Source organism: Natrix helvetica, assembly GCF_964273705.1.
Source record: "Natrix helvetica genome assembly, chromosome: 2".
Taxonomy (NCBI): Eukaryota; Metazoa; Chordata; class Lepidosauria; order Squamata; family Natricidae; genus Natrix; species Natrix helvetica.
The window spans coordinates 208,660,598-208,685,621 of NC_138552.1; the positions used below are offsets into that span (position 1 = coordinate 208,660,598).

Sequence of the window (25,024 nt, forward strand, 5' to 3'; positions counted from 1 at the left end):
ACACAGTGGCGCACAGTGGTGCACCGTAGCTAAAGAGGGAAACTTTCTCTGTTAACCTGTGCATGACCTGGAATATCTCCCTTAGTTCATTCTGTTCTCCCTCCCCAGTCCACACCACAAGATTAGGGAGGCGGTGACAACAACTTTGCTAGATAAATTTGTATTCCACTGTATCCTTTCACATTCAAGCTAGCTTGCAACAGTGCCACATCATAATATGTCCTTGGCAAGACTAGTCTTAGCCTAAATAAACACCACAACATTTATAACATATCAAAACCAATAAATGACATTACTACAGAACACAAGTGAATATACCAATGGTGAACCACCATTCTAAAAGAACCTCTGGGAAAGTTTGGTCTTCACCAGTTCCAAATTCATAGAGCATGCCCTGCTTGATAGCCTACACCAACCTGATGGCCCATCTGTAAGCAACAGATCCACATGAATGGGTTGAGATCACTCTGTTCCATGGCTAAAGCATTGCATGTGATTCTTGCAGTGGACAGGAGCGAGAGAGAGAGACCTGTCAACATCCTAAAATTGCTTCTGGCAGAACCCCACCCCACTAGCAGCAGAGACAGCAATTTGTGCTTATTTTTTTTCCACCTGGCAAATTAGAATGTTAATGGGAGGGAAAGCTCAGCCACCAATCATTGCAACTTAAATGGCCCTACGGTAAACTGCCAGGATAATACCATCATAATTTTCACTGCCGTCAACTACAGACATAGTCATTGTGAAACAGCAATTCAGCCATAAACCTGACCACTTCAGCACTTCCAATTTTCCAGTAAATGGAGGAGCTGGCTGGACAGAATGGCAGAGAAGAGGCCCAGGAGCCACTTTGTCAAACTTTGGTGTCTTCTATTTCTGAAATGTGGTTGGAATTTTTAAGCCAATTGCTTAATACATAGCCAAATCCTCTGTAATTACAATATCCTACGCACCAGAAGGATTGCACACCCACATTATTTGAGAGGAAAATAACTTAGAAAGTTATTTCATTGTTTGTTGAGTTATGAAAACCAAGGAGATGGATAATGAAATGGATTATCTAGAATTCTGATCTGAATAATTCTGTATTCCAACCTCTTGTTCAGGCTTATTGCATTAAATTAATCCTGAAAGCCTGGCACGGGACAAATCTAGCAATTATATAGCCCACTTAATTTTTTTGTAATGGATTTGAGAAAACCCATCCATGAAGCTTCTAATAGAACTCATGAAGCTTCTAATCAGCCTCATCTGTATTAGAACAATTGGTTTGTATAGATCTCTCTTTCTAATTTTAGCATTATTCTTTTCAGCAATATAATAGAACAGTGCACCTAATTATCTCAAGAGCAATCTACACTGTATCATATCATTGAAAAGAAGTCTGCTGGCCAAACTGACAACCATAATCTCTAGGAGATGAAGATGCTTTTTTGGAGACAAATACTGAATTCAAAAAGGTGTCATTAGGCAGCATCTTGTTTCAAAACTGCAAATCAAGAAGTGTCCAATACAGCCATTTTGGAGTAGAAATCATCAGATGTTCATTCTTATCCATTTTTCTGTAAAGATACTTATCACCTCAGGAAGAAAACGTCCCATTAACCATTCTCCCATAGATGTTTGCATGTTATCACAGTGTACGAAGGAGGGTGTGGGTGTGAAGTGTGACTGTGAGATTGAAGCATTTTTACATATGCGTATATATAATGAACATTAAAATAGGGTGGGGCCTGAATCACATGGAGACAGATGCCATCTTGGATTTTTTAAAATCTTGCTGCAGATACTGCTGGTGGTTTTACAAGGAGAATGTGACCGACTATCAGGAAGGCAGCAACTGTACCGTGTCATTTTTCTAAATATAATAAAACTAACTGTATCTCTTTTGGCATTAAAAAGTGCCAAAGTCTGGTTGCAAATACTCTCGTCATATGGTCAGATCCTTGAATGTCATCCATAATGCATTGTTTACAAAGTACTGTATCTAAGTATCATCAGGCAGTGTACTGTTAGGAAAGTGTCCTCATCTGAAAAAATAAATCAGATTTTTCACAATTTACAATGTTCCTGCCAAAGTCGTTATCCCTTTTAGATACTTGAAAGTTTACTGGATGAGTCAGTGGCCAAAAAGAACATAGAAAAAGCTTTTATAACCCTACCAAGTAACTTTCTTGCGAAATGAATAATATTAATTTCTTTTTTCTCATTAACATTAAAATTATATACTCACCGTGGCTCTGTCATCAGCTGCCATCCAAAGTACTGAAATAAACGGTGAAGCTGGAAAACAAAGGGCATAATTATGTTTTAAATACTAATAATGCTAGGAAAATGCTTGTCATTAGTATTTAATGGACATACTGGAGCGTTGCTAGTTACACTGTGTTGTATAAGGAATCAAAGGCAAACAGGCAAAAGAAAGAGCTCACATAGCACATATAGCATTGAACTTGAACTCTTTAAATCATAGTTTGTTGTTAGAAATTGCCTGGTTGATACACAATGGGTTAGCCCCAAGTGGGTTCGTATACATTGGCTAAAAAATGAGTAGCCCCCTCCACTTCCTATAATTGACTATAGAAGATGTTGCTTGGGGAAATACGATATGGAGTCTGAAACCCATGAGGACAAAGGACAAAGGATAAATAGTAAAGAAGAGGAAAAAGTTCTCCCGGGATTCACAATTATACCACTGGTGCAAATCCCTGATTGTTCGGACAGGAATCAAATATTTCATGAGACATTTTCCTCTCTTCTACACCCAACACTCTGAGTTAGAATCCAAAGGCCCAGATTGCAAAGTAGGAAACCCTTTGATGCGTGGGGCCATCGCTGCAGGAATATTTGTTCTGATTGTAATTTTTGCTCAGTGGGCAATAACAACAAATAGAGTACATATCCACTGTGCTTAAAACAGGAGCACAAGGCACACAACAGTGCACACTGTGATGTTAGAAAGCTTGGGTGTATTTTTTTTTTCTCCATAGCTCTGCAAAGGCAGGCTCCAATTCCTACGGTTTAGAAATTAAATCTTTGATTGCCACCTTCACCCTCGATGAAGAAATGTCTTTATTTTAATTTTGGGCCTCTTCAAATTGTCTCCAATTCTCCCATGGCACTGAAAGGAGGCATAACTGATGCAGCATCTATGTAGCGACACAACTCTGCTAGTCCACCCATCAACCCAACTGGTTTTTGAACAATTCCCGCAAGTAAAATTTGATATTAAGGATTGAAGCACATCTTGATAGACCAATTACTCCGAGATTCTTCATAAAAACATTTCTCTCTGCCTTTTCAAAAATATTTGGCCTAAGGAATGGAAAATATATATATGCTGGTTTTGTTGTATTCGGGTCTTTTCCCGTGTAAGGTTGAGATTGTCTTTGCACACAACCCCCCTAAACACATCCTAGACCTGACCAACCACTGCCTAACCAACACATACTTCATCCATAATGGACAAAGATACAAACAGATAGAAGGAGCACCCATGGGATCACCCCTCTCTCCTGTCATTGCAAACTTATACATGGAACATTTTGAAACCAATGCCTTAGACAAATCTGAACACAAACCCAAACTCTGGCTTAGATATGTTGATGACACTTTCGTGATTTGGCCACATGGAAAAGAAAAACTGGACAACTTCCTCACACACCTCAACAACCTACACCCCAAAATACAATTCACCATGGAAATAGAAGCAAACAACCAACTTCCCTTTCTGGATGTCCTAATCTACAAAAAACCCAATGGCTCCCTAGGACACACCATCTACCAGAAAAAAACACACACCAACCGCTACTTAAATGCACAATCCCATCACCACCCTGCACAGATCAACTCTGTAGCCAAGACCCTCATCTCCAGAACCAAACGCCTAGCCGACAAAGACCACCTGAAAACTGAATTACACAAACTCACAAATGTATTAATCTCCAATGGATTCCAAAGAAAAACAATCACCAACCTAATCCAAAAGGAGACTCCCCCAAAAAACCAAGATACAGAACAGGAAAATGGCATCGCCCTCCTCCCTTACATCAAAGGCACCACAGATAAAATCAGCAAAATTCTCCACAAGCACAATATCAGGACAGCCTTCACCACTGACCAAAAAATAGCCAACATCTTAAGAAACCCCAAAGACAAAATCCAGCTAGAAAACCAAGGAGTCTACGAAATACCATGCAAAATCTGCCCAGCAATATACATAGGACAAACAAACAGGAGAATAAATGCACGCATCACAGAACACAAAAATGCAGTAAGAAAAAAAGAAAAAACTTCTTCCCTTTTCCAGCACCTTAAAGCTACAGGACACGAAATCAACTTTGAAGGAGCCAGGTTAATCTCCAAAACAGAACACCTCCACAAGAGAATAATCATGGAAGCCATCGAAATAGAGAAACACCCCCACAGCATGAACAAACATGATGATACCTCCCGCCTACCAAACATCTGGAAACCAGCCCTAGCCAACAAACGAACACCACCCACCACCCAAGCCGTTAAAATACAAAACAACAATGCACACACAACCTGCACCAATCAGCACCAATCTACCAATCATGATACAACCACACAACCAATCATTCCACTTACTGAAACAAAGCCAGCACCCCATCCCCTCCCACCAAGACTTACAGAAAGACGGCAGCTCCGTTCCCATTTTAAGCCCACATTTTGAGCCCACGCTTGAGGATGGCAGGTGAGATATATATATGGATGGACATTTACACAGACACACACGTCCAAACCTCAAAAACCTGAATTTGAAGAAGACAGTTTTATGAGAACAACTTGGATACATTATTTTTTTAAAAAAATTTTTATTTAAAAAAACAAACAAACAAAGCAGAACAACACATACAAAACAGAACACACAAACACAAAAAAGAAAAAAAAACTTTCCACAATTTCGTCAAGCATGTCGTTTGGTTATAAGCTTTTGTGCATCAGTTTTTAAAGTTGAGAATAAAATCACTGGTTATCCATTAAACATATAAATACTTCACTGTCATTGAGCATTATGTGTTCAAATTACCATTAATATTCTTTCATTTCTAACAACCTTTATTTTCTTGAATCCATAATTTTCTATTAAGTAACAATATATTTTTATAGAATTATAACATCACCTATCTCTAAAAAAGAAAAAGAGAAATTAAGAAAAAAAAAGATTCCCATTACTTCATATTGCACATCATTTCAATTGAGCATAATGTCACCAATCATCCACAACTCCAGAAATAATTTTCCATTGGGAATCCAAGTAGAAGTTAAGTATTTCAATTCATATATGTATCAGTTATTCATTACATCATCATTAGTCCATTTAATATACAAAAATCTTTCCAATATAAAATGATCATTACATACAATTATACCTAATATTCAAATAATCTTGGATACATTATTTTTAATTTAAAAAATCACCACGGCTAACAATAGATCAAAACATTCGGCTTATCATATTTAACTATAATTAATTAAATCATTTTCAGTGCTGTATAAAAATTGGATCCCAAGCAGACAGAAAACCCTTTCTTTGATATATATACATTATAAGGAAAAACAAAAGTTAAGCAGAAAAAGAGATATAATGTAACAAACAATATTCTCATAACTTAAAACCTATAAGAAGAAGCAGTGAAGAGAAAGGTGGACTATAGTAAAGTATTACTCCCATTGCAACCAAGAGAGGGAAGTTACAACTGCCACCTCCAAAACAGCAATAGACTTATATACCACTTATATACCACTTTACAATGCTTTACAGCCCTCTCTAAGAGGTTTGCAGAGTTAGCATATTGCCCCCAACAATCTGAGTCCTCATTTTATCAACCTCAGAGGGATGAAAAGCTGAGCCAACCTTCAGCAGGTGAGAATTGAACTGTTGGCAGTGAGCAGTAAATTAGCCTGCAATACTGCATTCTAATCACTGCACCACCACCACCACAGCTCTTATAGTTGTGTGTTTCTAGCATATCTGATGGCATCTGGCTCTAAGAGTTCTAAAGTTTCTCCCAATTTATCAAGGACTCACTTCCTACTTAATGTTATAAAGGGATTAGTGCAGGTCTGCTCTGTTTGTCTGGAATTCTACAAAAGAATCTGAAAGAAGATTCCCCAGACTCCATGGCAGCAGATAGAAATCATATTTACATTTTTTTTTACTATGTAAAATAACTCAGCTTTGCTTAACTTCTAGAAACTCAACTGTTTGCAGAGAAGCTTCTTCCTTTCTCCAAGCCTTCCTGAAATGACTATGTGAATTTGCAATGTCACGAAGTCAAATGACTAAAGCGGGAAATGCAGAGAAGATTCTCATCTGCAAAAAGATCCCTTGCTGCCAGAAGCATACCAGGCTTTTAAAAAGATTTAGAGAGATGAAAAAATCCCTGGTCCATCTTGTGCAGTTTAGTAATTAAGTGAAACCCTCATTATGACTTGTTTTCTTTTTTCTTGAGAAAGGGAGAAAGGGAAACTGTACCTGGTCATTTCTGTTAGTATACCTCTTTCTGTGGATCTGTTGTTATTTTAGCCATTTCATCATGTCTGACTCTTGATGCCTTTATAAGCTACCCTGTCAAGCACAGCTTCTTTCGATTGTTGGATGTTCAACTTTGTGTCAGATTTGATGCTATCAAGCCAGCATGTTCTTTGCTTGCTCCTTTTTCTTGTTCCGCTAACCATTCCTAGCATTGTTGCCTTCTCCAATGAATTTGCACGCTTGACATGGCCAAACTAAATCAGACGTAGCCTTATGATTTTAGCTTCTAGTGATGTGTCTGGTGTCTGATGTGTTTGGAGAAAAATACCCCATTTTGCTTTCAGCAACACTCAATGGATTGCTTGTGGCTGTATTAGATCACTGTCAGTCAGTAACTTTATGAAATCAGAGGCTCCCAGAATTTTATCTGAGCCTGGCATGTATAATATGTCTTGGGAAAGATAACATTGTGCCACCTAGATGATTAGGATTACGGTGGTGCAGTGGTTCGAGTACAGTACTGTAGGCTATTTCTGCTGCCTGCCGGCTGCCTGCAATTTGGCAGTTCAAATCTCACCAGGCTCAAGGTTGACTTAGCCTTCCATGCTTCCAAGGTGGGTAAAATGAGAACCCAGATTATTGGGGGCAATATGCTGACTCTGTAAATTTAGAGAGGGCTGTAAAGCACTGTAAAGCGGTCGATAAGTCTAAGTGCTATTGCTATTACAATTACATAAACCCAGTTATCATAGCCAATGTCAGCTATTATGGCTATGCCACTCCAGAGCATACAGAATGCATCCATTTGCTTGCCCTGGCTTGAAATATTCCATTCCTATAATTCTTTAATTATCATTTGGAATAAAGCACGATGCATATGTTTCCCTGTGCCACTTTGAGAAAATTCTCTGAACATTGTTCTTTGGCTATATTAGTAGCTAATTTATAAAACAGTGTAGCATGATGAAAGATCCTTCAAACAGTAAGGAATGTTTGAAACTGCCTGAATTTCCAATGTTTCCATACGTTCAGACACGTGAAATCTCCAGCTGCTCATCCAGACCTGACTAAAGCTATCGTTTCCTGAATCCCCTTGACAAATCTAAAGATGAATTTTCAGGTAAGAACTGAAATGAGGACTTCACTGTGTAAATAAGGGCAGGGAAACCTATCACCGTTTTGTTAACGTTGGTTTCAGCTCTTGTAAGAGAACCTAGAAATTATTCTATCTTTTAGTCAGATTTATAGTTGTTTGCCAGTACGGTATTAGATGGGTCAATCTATTAGGGTTGGGGCATAATTTTAACCAGTAAGTAAAGATATTTATCCAGAGATTAAATCCAAGTCAACTGACTCCCACTTCCCATCAAAGTATACATTTGTAACACAGGTGGTAACCTTGAAGATATTTCTTAGACATTTTGTTTGAAAACTTTCTAAGATGATCCTAGATAACATCATACTGTGTCATCAATTGTTATTCAGGCTTTTTTTTTGGCTAAGAAGTCCACAGTTACTGTTTTGAATAACCTTTTCTAATAAACACCCTTTCCATAAAAAGTAAGTATTTAATATATGTGTGTGTATGCATGTATACACACAAACACACACACACACACACACACACACAGAGGTTGACTCACCCTTCTATCCTTCCAAGGTTGGTAAAATGAGGACTTTGTAAACCATCCAGAAAGTGCTATAAAGCACTATGAAGCAGTATGTAAGACTAAATGCTATTGCTATAGCTATACATATTCCTTTGATCCATGTTTCCAACTATAACATTTGAACAGATTTGGGACTGGAGTGGAGAATAATAGATATTTATATTGTCATTTATCGGTCCTGCAAAGAATTCCATTTTGGAAGATGATGTTACTTCTAGGTCAAGAAGTCCATGTTGATTTTTATATACAGCAAAGCTGACAAAAAGATTGTTAAAGTATTTGAACGGATGGCAGAAATGCAGTATTATTATGCGATAAAGAGGAGTCAATCTGTTATCTGTGGTTTTGTAGGGTTTATTGAGTAGTGGTACATGTACCACTAAAATGTGATTGATCCCCAACGCCCCTGCTAACTTGGAAAGAAAGTAAAAGTTGATCTTTGGGTGCAGATAAAGTAAAAAGAAAATGCCAGAATTAGAAAAAGCTTTCTTGAATTGAGAGGGAGTCACTCAAACACTCCTAAACAGACCTACTACTTAAGAATCAGAATCAATAGTAAAGAATGCTTACCTGTAACAAAATAAGATACTCTTTTGTTATTGCATCTAAAATGCTTGCTTGGTAAAAACCTAGAAAAAAATAGGGGTGAAGGAGACAGTAAGAATAATTGCGGAACCATCAGAAATAATAATACTGGAAAGGAAGTAACTTGTATAACGCGTTTCCTGTTAATTGCACAAATCAACATCACAGTGAAATATTGTTGTGCACATGCTGAAGTTACTCTTTGGCTAAATGAAGAGATTCAGGTTTGGGATGCACCAATCAGATCACAATGGTTTATTCTGATGAACTGAAAATGAAATCTCTTCATATGATAGATAGAATTTATCATAAATACAGTGAGAGGAATTTTCCATCAAACGCCAGAAAAAAGATGATTATCTAAGAAATGAGGAGTATGAACTCATATACTTAAAGCTGAATTAAAAACAAAAATGTGCATTTAAAATTGATCTCATATATTTCTTCCTTCTGTCTGGAAAAAAAACACATTTAAGGGCATTTTTGCTATTTACTATGAGGCTGGCTTTCACCAGTTGCTTATTTGTAAATATTTTTTTTCAGACATAATATGTGAAACTGACAAACACGTAAGAAATTGGTGTCTATTCATTACTTTACTAGGTAGTTACTAGTTTATATCCAAGAAGATAAATAGGTATGAGCTTCATTAATTAGAATAACTATTAGGACCTCCTGATCTTTTTCTGTTTCTTGAAGAGTAATTCAGCAGTGATCAACTAAAAATTTTACAAAACCCAGAAAAATGAGACAAGAAAACAGAAACTAGACAAAAGGCCATAAGAAAAAAATATCATGCATAATTAGATATACTTATAAATATTAAGCATGTTTGCAATCTTAAGCAGAAGTACAAAACATCAGTATTTATGTCTTGAAAAATAATATAGAGAGGAGCAATCTGTATAAGATTACCTCATTAATATCATTTAAAAAACAAATTTGAATAAAAGAATGTATAATTTAAAAATTCTTCAGAATTTTTAAACTAAATTTTGTGTTGCATGATTGCTGAAAAGATGTACTTTCGCTTCATAGTATTCTGAAATAATAAATCTGATGCATAACAATAAATACTGAATTAACCTCTTGCACTGTACCACTGTATTCAACCAGATGAAAATGAACAGTAAAATCACACTAGAATTGATTAGCAAAAATTATTCTGCACTTTTCGATTTTTTCCTCATTTTTTATTCCGTTATTTAAAATTGTAAATAAAATTGAGAATGCCCCAAAAGTTGATAATGTGTTCCAATTTGGAACATATGATAATATGTTCCAATTAGAAAACTAGAAAGATTTTAATTTTTAAAGGAAACAGCATCACACACGTTTTGTTTTTAGAATTAATTCTTGTAAACGTGCCAAAACATTTGAAACTTGTAATCAATTCTTCTGCAAAGTACATTAAGCAGAGCTAAATTTCCCATCAGGAGGCAAACTCTCTCTGCCTCCCTCCCGTGAACTGATCATAATTAATTTAGTAACTGGGGTAATCAAGGAATAGGAGTACCAGAAATGGTGACAAACATCATTCCCAGTTTTTCCAAACTTCTAAGGAATGTTTTATCTAAAGTTTTGGGACAGTTGTTATGAGATGTCTTAGGATCTATGAAGAAACATAGCAGGCTGCCTACCCCTTCTGAGTTCTGAATAGTTTTACTCCGAGTCAAGGCTGGAGATAACCGCTGTGGAAAAGCAATCCACAATTTGAAGCAGAATTCAAGAGAGATTGAGATGTGCCCTTTGGTGTGTACATTTGTTTTTTGTGCAATCTGACAGGTGAGGTCTGGTTTGCTGCTCTTGCTGTATTTCTATATTTATGCTATGCATATTATAATAATGTATAATATTATACATCTAATCAAAGTTTCTAATGCACAGTTGTTGGACCTTTTCCCAATCAGCCAAACGTATCACAAAACACAAGCAACAAGTCCAGTTAAATACAATTGAGGTAGACAATCATTCAAAAACATGATTATATGCATAGATTTAGTTTTAAAAGCAAATTACTGATACTGACAACAAAGACTATACTCATTTCTACTTGTTTTGATTGCAGTCATAAAATCTTTATTCTGAACCTGAACTGTTCTGTTAGCATTTCTCCTACATTTCACTATGAATGTTAAACACCATCTGAGTCCAATGAGCAGGATAAAAACCCAAAGTAAAAGGTTTCTGTCCTTAGATTTCAATACATGCATTGAAGGCAGTAATTCAGAAATAAGCCCCTTTTTCAAAGAAGCTGACTTATTTAAATCTCTTTCCTTGAAATCAGTGGGAATGTAAAATGTTTAATTTTCTCTGGGCCATGCCCTATCTTCTCGTTCCTTATCTGCACTGCAGAACTAAAGGAAAAGAGGAAGTCACACTGATCTTTGAAAAAAGGAAAACAGCAACAAAACTGAGCAAATGCCTGTTCTCTATCATTAATTCCAAACAATTATTTTACAGTTGAAGTAAACACCAGAATGGCATTTGAGTTTTAAAAGGAGCAAATTGCACATACCGGAGAGCTAGGGGTTCTAAAGAATCTGGCAGAGGTCCCACCTTCTCTTCTTTCTCAAAGGAGACAGGAAACTTCACTCATTTCTTTGAGTAAGAAATGTTCTGCAATGAAAGATTACACAAGAGGAAGCTGGAGGAAAAGTCTTGAGTAGGCAAACCAAAGACAATAGTTTCGTTGGTATAACAACCATAGAAAACCATTTGACCCACAAGCTTGTTGCTCCAAATGAAGACGTAGCATGGAGTTTTTCTTATTCAAAGTTGGATGAAATGAATGCAAGAACAATTCATTTGCCATTCATTTCAATGATACATTCATGGTACACAACTAAGACCAAAAAAAGAGTTTCCTTTAGAAGATTGGCAGCCAGTAGTATTAATCAGTTATTTGCCTAAGATTAGATCAGTCATCTTCCACTCTCCATAATTTATTTGGAGGTTTTTTGTAAAAGTTTTTTTATTGTTTTCCTTTAGTACAAACATTTCATCATTCATTAATCTGCTCATTTCTGCACATTCTAATATTTTCTAATCACATTTTCCTCTGTAGGGATTACTTCAGCTTTCCAATTTTGTGCAAATACAATTCTAGCCGCAGTTATTAGATGAATAATCAAATACACATTTTTTTAAACTATATTTCCCTGATAGGCTACCCAACAAAAACAATTCAGGTTTTAAATTAATATGTTGCTGCGTCATCTTCTCCAACCACATTTCGCCATAATTTATTTATGAGGGAACGTTTTGAAATTACCCAGAGGGGTTTGTTAATATTTGAAGTGCCATCAAAATATTTTGTACAGAAGAAAGATAAAAGCATATGCTCCCTGGCAGAGATGGGAGATCAAAAGCTCTCCAAATGTTGCCAAGTTGGAGTTGTAGTCCAACAACTGGGTTTCCAGGACTGCAGGGCTTTGTGCCCTGGCGGTACTTCTAAAACATCCGTTGTTAAATGTCTTAGAAATAAGTAATTTGCTAACCTGTCGAAGAGCAAAACTGTCAATTGTCTGTGGAAGCAAAGAACAAGTGGCGAACTTCCTAATGGCACAAGGTTCATGCTGTGCATTCAAAGTGCATTCTCATTCCTTGCTTATGTGCTGTTTGTTAGAGTTCTTTTGTGTGAGCTAATGAAGGCAGGTTGCTTAAGATAACAATCCAACCCAAGAGTTTAACACTTGTTCTTCATTATGTTATTAAAGGCTGATTACATTATTTCACTTAGATTAACAGAGATACTACAGTTTATTTTCAGGCTCACCGAAGGTATGAATCACTTCTAAATCTGGGGACTACAAAATTTATATTGCATTTAGAAGTCTTCTTAACAATTGAGAAATGTGATTGTAACAATCTCTATGCTACAAATAGGTATATTTTCTAGGTTTCTTTTTTTTAAAGGGACATTGCTTTTATAATGAACTCAAGGAAGAAGTGTTATCTCTTATTTGCCACTTGGCTAGACTTGTGAGAAATTGGCTTAACTAATTCACTGAATGAAGAGTATGGTCTTAAGAAAAACAACTTGATAATCACTTATTTATTGGACAATTATTCCCAATACCAAATGAACATGTGGTATACAACTGGCTTCTGGGCCTGGTGAACGTCTCATTGGGTGAGGGATACTTACCAACTGCCTTGAAAGAGGCGGTGGTGAGACCCTTGCTCAAGAGGCCTTCGCTCGACCCAAAGGAGCTAGCTAATTATCGTCCAGTCTCCAACCTTCCCTTTTTGGTGAAGGTTGTTGAGAATGTGGTGGCGCAGCAGTTCCCGCGACACCTGGATGAATCCGATTATCTAGACTCACGCCAGTCCGGCTTCCGACCTGGGCACAGCACAGAGACAGCCTTGGTCGCGTTGGTCGATGATCTCTGGAGGGCCAGAGATAGAGGTTGTTCCTCTATCCTGGTCCTATTAGACCTCTCGGCGGCTTTTGATACCATCGACCATGGTATCCTATTGCGCCGGTTGGAGGGGATGGGAGTCGGAGGTACCGTCTTGCGGTGGTTCGGCTCCTACCTCTCCGACCGGAAGCAATGTGTGTTGACAGGGGGGCAGAGGTCGACCCTAAGGCCACTCACTTGTGGGGTGCCACAGGGGTCGGTCCTCTCGCTTCTCCTGTTCAATGCATATGTGAAGCCGCTGGGTGAGATCATCCGTGGCTTTGGGGTTGAGTACCATCTGTACGCTGATGATACTCAGCTGTACATTTCAACCCCAAACCACCCCAACGAGGCTGTCGAAGTGATGTCCCGGTGTTTGGAAGCCATCGGGGTCTGGATGGGGGACAACAGACTCAAACTCAACCCCTCCAAGACTGAGTGGCTGTGGCTACCGGCACCTCGGTTCAGCCAGCTGATACCATCGCTGGCCATAGGGGGCGAACAACTGTCCCCTGTGGAACGGGCGCGCAATTTGGGCGTCCTCCTTGATGCCCGGCTGTCAATGGATGACCATGTGGCAGCCGCGGCAAGGGGGGCGTTCCACCAGGTTCGCCTGGTGCGCCAATTGCGCCCCCTACTGGACCGGGGTGCCCTACGCACGGTCACTCACCGCTGGTGACGTCTCGCCTGGACTACTGCAATGCCCTCTACATGGGGCTCCTCTTGGGACGCATCCGGAGACTACAGCTAGTCCAGAACGCAGCCGCGCGGGCCATCATGGGGAGTGCACGATACTCCCGCGTAACACCCCTCCTACGCGAGCTGCACTGGCTGCCTGTGGCCTTTCGGGTGCGTTTCAAGGTATTGATTACCATCTTTAAAGCGCTCCATGGCATAGGACCTAGTTATCTGCAGGATCGCATCCTACCACACATGTCCCTACGACCAATCCGCTCTCGCAGGGAAGGACTCCTCCTGGTGCCGTCCACCAGGCAATGCCAGCGGGCGACATCTAGGAGTAGGTTCTTCTCTGTGATGGGCCCAACCCTCTGGAATGACCTCCCCCCCAACATCAGAACCACCACTGACCTCCGTTCCTTCCGTCAAAAACTAAAGACTCACCTGTTTCAATTAGCTGGCCTGGCACACTCTTAGTCTTACCTCCCAGGGATATATTTTAATTGGGTTTGGGTATTTTAATTGGGATGTTTTAGGGCTTTTATACTATATTTATTTCTTTGTACAGTCTCACCTCCTCCACTCAAATGCTCAAGTATTTAATTGTTTATATATTATTTATATTGTTATTTATGTATTTTATCTTTGTTTCATTGACTGTACACCGCCCCGAGTCCCTTTTTGGGAGAGGGGGCGGTTTATAAATCCAAATAAATAAATAAATAATAAATAACAGATTGCAGGCTCCCATACTTCTTTAACAGATATTGGACTAAAGTAATCAAGCTAACAACTCCTTAATCTTGGAGCTGGCCAATGCCTAGGAGCAACAGAAATTCTGTATCTCATCTGGGAATTTTTGGTTTAGCCATTCATGGATGATCAGAGATAAGTTCAGCATGCAAAGTCTTTTTTTTTTTGTATACCCAAGAGGAGTTAATGCACTTTTCTTGTTTTAAGTGATGTCAATTTCACATATCATTCAAAAGCAAAACAGTTGTTTAATTTAAGGATAGTTAGCTAAATAAGTCAGCTTCAAAATTCATTGAGATATGATAAGTTGCAAACAAACCACATCATGGTTTAGTGAGATATTTGATAGCTTTTCAAAAAACTTAATCTATGTTTTATCCACAGTTTCTATTTTCAGAAAATCTGGCATATTTCAAGTAACAAGGCAAAAAAAATCATGTCTGTTTATCCCCAAACTAAGTCTAAATAAATAAAAACTAAAGCTAGAGGAAAGCAAACAATTGAAAATTGGAATACTGGAAATCTGTCAATCAATCTGTCAATCACAGCTAGCTGAGCAGTGGAAAGATGCTTCATTAATCTGTCTTGAACCAATAAAGAAGGCTTCATTTCAATGGGACCTCACAATTACCATGCAAAGCCAAGAAAGTGATGGGTATTCTTTAATGAGGTCTTAGAGGTATACAATCAGACAGGGTGATTTCCCCCCACTTTGGATCCAAGTATTGCACAGTATACAAAAGATTCCTTGCTGGAGAAAGATCCACACTACGTTTTTTTTTCCTGGAGAATTTTTGAAGATTTTCTTCTATTCAAGTTTTTCCTCTTTCTGTACATTCTACTAAACCAAGAATGGGCAGCAGGTAGCAGTCCAGAGACAGACCAGTTTCTATTCACTTTAACCAGTACAGTACAGTGACATATCACTGCAAACATATCACACTTTGGGTTTTAATATGATATGTAATATGACCAGTAAGCACCCACATTTACAAATTGATAAAGGTGTTTTGTCTGATGTATACTGCAATAAGGTCTTTATGAGTGAGCTTGTCAACATATTTGTTCAAGAATATGGAATTGATATGTCACAGCTTCATTCCAGAATGCCCTTTCAAATTCCCAGCCCAGCCTAAAGACTTTACGTTTTCTGATGATTCCTTCATCAAGTACCGATATATATTTTTAGATTAGCCAAGATTGACTGGGTACTACTAAAAATGGATCCCCACATTTACATCTCTAATTATGACATAGTTTTGCTCAGCTGCCTAAATTGTATATATTATTATATATTTCATTAATACATATAAATAGTACAAATGTTCCCATTTCTAATAACTTTATTTAAGGAAACCAAAATCCTGGATAAAACTTCAAATTTCTGATGTTCTCAGGGATACAAGCCGAAAACATTTGATTATATTGCATTATATAAATCATTCAGTACATTGTTCAGCTGAAATCACAGCTAGCATTTCTTTAGTTTTTATTTATTTACTTATTAAATTTATTGACTTCTCATCTTACCACAAAGTAACTCAGGGCAGTTTACGATATTAAAAAGATACCGTAATTTTTTACAAAACCTATACACGGCCATATTTTCTTTTGGGTCTTTGGCCTGCCACACTTTCTATTATTCTGCTATGCATTTTCTATTGTGGGAAAATGGAAAGGGAGATTGCAAGGAGTCAGATTCTATGTAGCCACAACAAAATTCTTTCTAGAAAGCCAAGGTCATCTTTTGTCTCTGCACCTGATCGGAATTGGATGGGTGGAACTGTCAGCATGGCAGTGGGAGATTGGACCATGTGATGGACTTGTGGATATGGGGGAAGATCATGAACTTTCAACTAGGTGGGCAAAACGGGGAAGCTTTCAGATTTGGGTGTTCCCAGATATGCAACATGGCTCTCTTAATAAATTGGAACTTTGAGCAATACTTTGCCTTGGACTCTGATTTACTTTTGGGTGCTATTTAGAACCCTGACAAGAGACTAAATTATAAAAATATATAAATATCCAACTGTAACTAAACTATGAAGAGAGAGGGAATAGGATGAGCAGGAGGGGAGGTAAGACCTGCTATTAGTTGGTCAACTGGTCCCAATGTGAAGATCCCCCCTCCCATTGGACCCTAAGCCAGCTGGCCGAGGCAGGTCTGTAAGCAATTGCAGAAGGGCAGGAGGGTTGGAGCCAACCTCTTTCCGAGGGATAAGATGTTCCAAAGAAAAGGAGCAATGGCAGAGAAGGCTCTTCTCCTGAACCCCAACTGCTGGGATACTGTGGCTGGTGGGCCATCAGCATGCTGCCTCAGCCAGCATTGGTAGGACGGGCCAATCACAGTGGGATGAGACAATCCTGCAAATGTGGCTTTATTATATCTATATAAACTGACCTGGGACATGGTGGCTCAGCAGCTAAGGCGCCGAGCTTGTTGATCAGAAGGTCGGCAGTTAGCAGTTCAAATCCTTGGTGCTGCGTCATGGAGTAAGCTCCTGTTACTTGTCCCAGCTTCTGCCAACCTAGCAGTTTGAAAGCAGGTAAAAATGCAAGTAGAAAAATAGGGACCACCTTTGGTGGGGAGGTAACAGCGTTCTGTGCGCCTTTGGCATTTAATCATGCAAGCCACATGACCATGGAGACGTCTTCAGACAGCGCTGGCTCTTCGGCTTTGAAACGGAGATGAGCACTGCCCCCTAGAGTCGGGAACAACTAGCACATATATGCAAGGGGAACCTTTACCTTTAAACTGACCCAGTTTATCTTGTTTCTCTAACAGATTGTCACTGGCAAGGGTTTAAAGCCCTAGAGAACTAGAATAGATGTTTTCTCACTCCTGAGCAGGCATGTTCTCCAGCCCGCCTTCTATTGACCGAAACTGCACAGCATAAAATTGGTTGTCCTCATTGTTGAAAGAATAAAGATTGGCTTCTGCTTCAGCTAACCTGCTTCAACAGACCCTGTTTGAAGCTGTGGTAGTCAGTTCACTTTCCCCTCTAGCAACAGATTATACATACCTTGAGGCTGCCCTCCGACCATGTCACAATAAGGAGGAAAATATTTGTTTAACACCAACAGAGCTAAGCATGACTTAAGCCTGTTTTACTGATAGGCTAGAGGACAAGGTGAAGGCAACGTCATGGAGAGCAGCAGGACAGAAGAAAGGCATGGCCCATTGCCAAGTCATGTCTGTCTTGTGTTTAGATTTTCAAGGGGAAAAGTCCTTTCTTCTGCTGTTCTTAAACCCACACAATGTGGCTTAATGAATGACTCATCCAGCCCATTTGATCACAAAGAAACGTCCCCAGGTTGAGTGATTCAGACAGCATGTTGCCCTCTCTTCTGACTTCTCCAGATGGCCAAGTCACCTCCACCTACCACTAGAAGTTCTATCAATAGAAACTAAAGTCACCCACCAACTTTAAAAAGTTGCCTCTTCAGGCAATTCACATCATTTAAATGTGGGCAGTTTCAAACCTAAACAGGTTGTTCTGTTTCACACTAACTTTTTCCACCAGAAGATTATTAATGGCTGAAATAGATGTAACACTTAAGATCATGGAACATCTAGATCTAACTTTTTCCCTAGAGGAGGCCCCTGACTATGTAGTGAGGAGGGGGCTAGTGGTAAGTTTCATTGGCCATAAAGATAAAGAGGAAATGTTTAATCCACTCACCCGGGCAATTGTCCTAATAGCAATAGGACTTAAACTTATATACCGCTTTACAGTGCTTTATAGCCCACTCTAAGCAGTTTACAGAATCAGCATATTGCCCGCAACAATCTGGGTCCTCATTTTACCCACCTCGGAAGGATGGAAGGCTGAGTCAACCTCAGTTATGCATGCATAAACAAACACTCCATAGGGCACAAGTGTCAAACTCGCCATGTCACGTTGATGTCACGTGACATATTGCGATGTTTTTTGCCTTTGCAGAGCTGGCGTGGGTGTGGCCTGCATGTGATGCACCCGACCCACAGCCGCTGCTGTAGGGAATTAATCCAATTGCTTGAATGCATTGTGATGCTAGATGTTTCACACATTACATAGAATGTGCTTGGCTAGTTGGTGAATCAGTGCTTTGTATGAAGGCAGCACTTAAACTGGGTACTGATAGCTTACTGAGGAAAACCTCATGGATAAATAGATTTCAAGTTCATGGTATCCATTATTTTTTACTTCCATTATCTAATCAATAGATGTTTTTCAGATATTTAAAGTGTACAGTGCTGTTCTTGAATATTTGACCACAAAAATGTACATTTACAAGGTTGTGTTTCCTTTTTCTGTTTTTTAAAGCAATGTAACATCTAACTATAGTATTCAGATACATTTCAAGATTGGAATTTATGGACTCTGAACTTTTCCAGATTTAACGTTGAAGCCTGGTCTTTTTCACTAAAGTGAATAAATTTCCTTTTCTGTAAGTGGCAATGGTTTAGTATTTTGTACAAATTTAAATGTTAAGTCACATCATGGCAGCACTTACATATGTTTGAAATTCTGCCCGTACACATATTGTATTTTTTGGAGTATAAGACGTACCTTTTTCCCTCAAAAAGAGGATGAAAATCTGGGTGCGTCTTATACACTGAATACAGCATTTTTGGCCTCCCAAAACCCCGCTCCTTTGTAAAAATGGCCGTGCATAGCCTTTAGGAGGTTTCCAGAGTGCTCCTGGGGGCTGGGCAGGACAAAAATGAGCAGAAAATGGGTTGTTCTTTGCTCGTTTTTGGCCCCTCCAGCCCCCAGGAGCACTCTACAACCCCCTAAAGGCTATGCATGCCCCTTTTTTGACAAAAAATGGGCCAGTTTTCACGAAAAATGGGCCATTTTGGGGAGGTCTACAGAGTGCAAAAACTTTATTTTTTTAATTTGCCTCTTCAAAATCTTGGTGTGTCTTATACTCCAATGCGTCTTATACTCCGAAAAATACGTTAGTTAAAGATTTTATTTTCCAGTTGTGAAATGGGTACTGTGCTTTTAGAATTTATATCACTTTTACTATATTAAATTTTTCAGAACAAATATAAACCATTTCCTTTTTATTGTATTTTACTCTGTCAAATCTCGCATTAGTGTTTATCATTATTCAGCTTTTTTTAAAGGCATGAATGAGATTTTAAGCAGTTTATTTATATTTTTATAGCCCTGGAAATATCAACAAAGGACCACAATTATTTTTTAATATCTGTTATTTGCATTCATGAGCTATTATTAAAATAATAATACAGAAATTTAAATGCAAGTAGTTACAACAGTCATTTAGCGACTGTTCAAAGTTATAACAGCACAGAAAAAAATTGACTTATGGCCATTTTTCAGTTATGACCTTTGAAGCATTCCCATTATCATTTTTATTACTGATTGATTTTATTTAGTTTGTCAAACGTGTACAAGATAACAGGTATAACGATAAACATGGACATGAGCACAGGAAATGATTATAAATAAATGGGGACAGTAGGACAGGGACAGTAGGCATGCTGGTCCGCTTATGCATCCCCCCCTTACAGACCTCTTAGGAATGGTGTGAGGTCCACGGGAGGCAGTTTAAGGTTGAAGTTGTGGGGGTTTGAGGAAGTAACAACAGAGTCAGGTAGAGCATTCCAGGCGTTGACCACTCTCTTGCTGAAGTCGTATTTTCTGCAATTGAGTTTGGAGTGGTTTACCTTGAGTTTGTATCTATTGTTTGCCCGCGTATTATTGCGGTTGAAGCTGAAGTAGTCGTTGACAGGTAGGACGTTGTAGCAGACTATTGTGATCAGAATTCAGATACTTAGCAGCTGGTTCATACTTATGACCATTGCTGTGTTCCAAGTTCAAGTGTTTACAACCTTCTGACAAGCAGTCAATGGGAAGCCAGATTCACTTAACAACCACATTGCTTAACAATTGCAGTGATTGTTAACCTAACAATTGTAACTTAACAAATGTGGCAAGGAAGGTCGTAAAATCGGGCAAAACTCACTTAACAAATGTCTCACTTAACAACAGAAATTTTGAGCTCAATGGTGGTTGTAACTTGAGGCCTACCTTTAGGTTCTTCCTAATTTTTCCACAAGGTGGCAGTGTCTACTTTATGCAATCCAATAGCTTCCTGTTTAGCTAAGAGAGTTTACAGTATTTCTCTGAATAGAATCAGCAAAGTGATATATAGAAAACAAGAGCCATAAGCTAGTTACTAAATACTGAAGCATTGGAAACATTCTAGATTGGGGAAATAGTGACCTCAATCCAACCAAAGTTAGTAATTTGAAAGGAGAAGATGTAAGGAGGTAGAGAATCAGAAGGAAAAGTAAAACACTTAAACTAGATCAACCCAAATATCTATAATTTCAATCTAGCATCTGACTGACCTTCTCTGGCCTCAGAAGCTAAGCAGATCCAGCTTGGTTGGTACTTGAATGGGAAATCACCAGGAACTGTCAGAGCTATAGGTTAATCAGAAAAGCATCTCAGAAGGCAAAGCAAAACATTTCCATACTGAAGAAAGAAAAGGTTATTCATTCATTTTATTGTATTTTGTTTTGTTTTATTTATATGGACCTATTTATGAAGTTGTAAGGGAGGATAAGAAGAGGATGATCAAGAACAAGATGGATGGGTTTAGTTACAGTGGTAATATGTATATATCTTTGGCAGACCTGAAGGCCTAAATTAGGAGCAATTCATTATGGTGGGGAAATCTATACAGTTACCAAGAGTCAACCTTGATTTAATGGCACACGATCAATCAATCGTCTATAAAATTATCAAGAGCTGAAGACAGCTTGAAGGAAACTTTAGCTTTTGTGCAGTTGACTTACAAACTCTATGTGGCCAATTTAATTCATATGATATTCCCATAGAGGATATTAAAGAGAAAACTATACAGAAGCCACCTTTATCAGAGTATTCAAAGATATATTTAAAATTCTGTCCTTGCATCATTGCAGTTAATTCATATTGACAATTGCTTCCCAACTAAAGGCAGCTATGTTTCTTTTCAGAGACAGCTAAATAATCCTTTATTCCATCTTCCAAAAATTCATTACCTCCATGGACATATTTTTTGGGAAGGGATTAATTCAAATGATTTTCATTTTCTTAAAATATAAAATTGAGATACAGACACATAGGACAAATTCACAATGTACATAGGTTTCAAGCTGTCTTCCTGAACCTAATGCAGGGGTGTTGACCTTTTTTGGACTCAGTGTCAAAAAATTGGAAAATCCCTAACTTAACTCTGCTGACATGCTACACAGACACCGACACAAAGAGAGACAGAGAGACATGTTTCAATATTTAAAGAGCTGCCACAAAAAAGAGGGGGTCAAGATATATTCTCCAAAGCACCTGAAGGCAGGACTAGAAGCAATGGATGGAAACTGATCAAGGAGAGAAGCAATCTAAAACTAAGGAGAAATTTCCTAACAGTGAGAACAATGAACCAGTGGAAGGGAGTGCCTTCAGAAGCTATGCATCCTTCATCACTGGAGATCCTTAAGAAGAGATTGGACAACCATTTGTCTGAAATGGTTTAGGATCTTCTGCTTGAGCAGATGGTTGGACTAGAGGACCACCAAGGTCTCTTCCAATTCTGTTATTCTGTTACTCTCTTTCAGCCTACCTCACAAGGCTTGGAGAAAATAGGTGAAGGATAGAATGTTGTATGTAAACTGCCTTGAGTTGCACAAAATAATGGTAGGATATAACTACAACACAACAATTTGTAAGGGTAGAGACAAATTTTGGTAAGGTGTTAGCTTTTAAAATTATTTGGAGATTCCAAAATTCCAAGATTCCACGAAAGCAAAATACTGTTACAGTGAACGGGCAAAGCTAAAACGCTGCAGTATTTTCTTCCTTCCTTCATGTTGTGCTATAATTTGAGCATACCTTTGATCACACTTGCCATCAGTATTACTAAATCATAGAAAGTGTGAATTAGGAGGTACTTGATAGGTCATTTAATAGGCCAGCTATTTAGGTTGTTGTTCTTCTATTTCCTTTTCCTTGCATAACAGCCCAATACCTAGCAGTTGAATTTTTCTGGCTTTCAGAGCAAGCAAGCCTTTGAAGTTGAGCACGTAAAAATAGTTTGACACCTTGGGCTGAATCCTGAGGGTTGTGAACCAGCTTGTGTTAACAGCCATTATTAGCTAGGTGAAGTAACCATGCTATCAACTCCATATCTGTGAGGCAAACGTCTTCAGTAAGCACTGCAGGGTCTATTCAAGAACTGGCTGATTAAGTGTACCATTTAAAAGGTCTACCACAAGACACAACACCCAGAAAATAAATAACTAGTCCTCAGGACATCCCTTGCTCTATGACTTATGATAATGCTTCCCAAAATAGATTCTAATGGTGCAGCCGAAAGGATTTTATGAACAAACATGCTGATGTAAGGGAAAGAAATAATAATTGCCTGGTTATTAAATTTATAACTCAACTTTGTATTTGTGCAAATGTTCAGAGTGGCTTACAAAAGTCATAAGGCAGTACTTGGGAAATCTCTATATGAAAAAAGATTGCTTGCAGTGTGGGGACAGTAACTGAAAGTCTGCATTGTGTGTTTACTTAGAATGATGACTCTTGTCAACAGTGTCAGGTGAAGATTTAGGCACCAATACAGAAGCAAGGAGTATTATTCCTGCTCTAGATTAATTATTTGCATTTAGCGGAAAGAAAGAACAGCATTCCTCACATGACTTTCTCTATAACCAATAAGAAAAGCATAGAATTAAGAATTGCATTTGATTTTCTTTCAACTTTTTCAAATGAAGACTTTTGACTCTCTCGCTCCTTTCCAGTGACTTCTGGGTAAGAATTTCAACCAGGACGTAATAAAGAACTCAAAATGGGCAAATTCGAAATGGATCCAGACAAGAGAGAACCATTCCTGGTAAATTGCTCACTGAATACGTTTTGCATTTACACATTATTGTGATATTAGTAGTCTTCTTTTCCTCTGGGAATAGAGACTCAACTTGTATTGAATAGGACTGCATATACATTAAAATTAAGGTAAAGATAAAGGTTCCCCTCGCACATATGTGCTACTCGTTCCTGACTCTAGGGGGTGGTGCTCATCTCCATTTCAAAGCCAAAGAGCCAGCACTGTCCAAAGATGTCTCTGTAGTCCTGTGGCCAGCATGACTAAACATCAAAGGCCTACGGAGCACTATTACCTTCCCACCAAAGATGGTTCCTATTTTTCTACTTGCATTTTTACGTGCTTTTGAACTGCTAGGTTGGCAGAAGCTGGGACAAGTAATGGGAGCTCACTCCTTTACTCGGCGCTAAGGATTCAAACCGCTGAATTGCCGATCTTCTGACTGACAAGCTCAGCGTCTTAGCCCCTGAGCCACCATATCCATATCCTTGAAAATTACAGGTTAGCAAATTGGGGTGCTTTTACCTAATGGACAAGCCATCTTTCAGCCCCATCCAGCACAGAAAAGGTCATCCTAGCTTACATTTCAAGCACAGAGTATCTGCACTTTTCCTTGGCTTTCAAATTATTACATGTAATTTCTGAGAACCACAGATCTGGCCATGGCAACTCCGGTCTTAGTTTCCATCACTTATGGATTATTTCAATGTGGTCTCTGTGGTATTGTCTAAACCTGCAGCCAAGGTTGCTAAAAGTCCTTGTAGAAAGAGTTCCTTTGGCTCATGAATTTTGGAAGCAATTCAACACGGGGGTGAAACTCTTTAAAGCCATTTATGTTTTGTTCCTAGTGTTTCTGAAGGAGTTGTCTATAGAACACACACGCTCACACACACACAGACACACACACTTTATTTATTTATGTATTTATTGTGTCCAAGGCACCTGATCCCCTTCCCTTCCGAGATTCCAAGGCCAACATTTGATGGCCAATATGCTGGCGTTTGATAACATGGCATATCCTGTTGATTCTGAAATAAAATAAATCACAACCCAGATAATTGTGCAGGACATCTAATGTGGTTGACCCAGCTTTATCTGCTTGCACCTCACCACCAACCCAACCCCAGCTGTCTGAGGTAGTTGCTTCCTTCTGCCTTGTGGCAGTGCCAGGACTCAGCTGGAAAAATCCAAGATGCCCTTCTGTCTCTCCCCCGCCCCCCCGCACCTCTCCTCTTAGTCAAAGCAGAAGCTCTTTGGCATTAGCTACTTCCCTTTCAATCCCTAGAGTTGCACATTCAGCAAGTCATACACACCCCCATTTCCCCATCATCAGGCGTTCCAGAGTTACCACTACAGAGATTTAGTTTCCTTTATGAGGAAGAGTACTGGAAATCTGGAAACTGACTTTATTTACAGCCTCTCAGGCAGAGCTTAAGTAGAGGCAAACAGGCATTCCTTCTGTACCGCAGGCAGATGATCCCGAGATAACAAGGGAGGCTCACTGCCAAGACGGCATCCACCCTCCCCAACAAGTTTACACT

The 25,024-nt window shown here is 38.8% G+C and overlaps 1 protein-coding gene across 1 annotated transcript in view; it reads right to left on the minus strand.

Annotated features, from left to right (window-relative positions):
* The window catches only part of IPCEF1 (interaction protein for cytohesin exchange factors 1), a 51,098-nt gene extending 39,732 nt beyond the window's left edge, over positions 1-11,366 (minus strand). Inside the window, exons 1-3 of the mRNA XM_081945553.1 lie at positions 11,272-11,366; positions 8,743-8,801; positions 2,234-2,283 (exon numbers count right to left, since the gene is read on the minus strand). Of these exons, the coding sequence (XP_081801679.1) occupies positions 2,234-2,283; positions 8,743-8,801; positions 11,272-11,273 (111 nt within the window). The 5' untranslated portion in view covers positions 11,274-11,366. The remainder of the gene's footprint in view (positions 1-2,233; positions 2,284-8,742; positions 8,802-11,271) is intronic.
* Between the last annotated feature and the right edge of the window lie 13,658 nt (positions 11,367-25,024).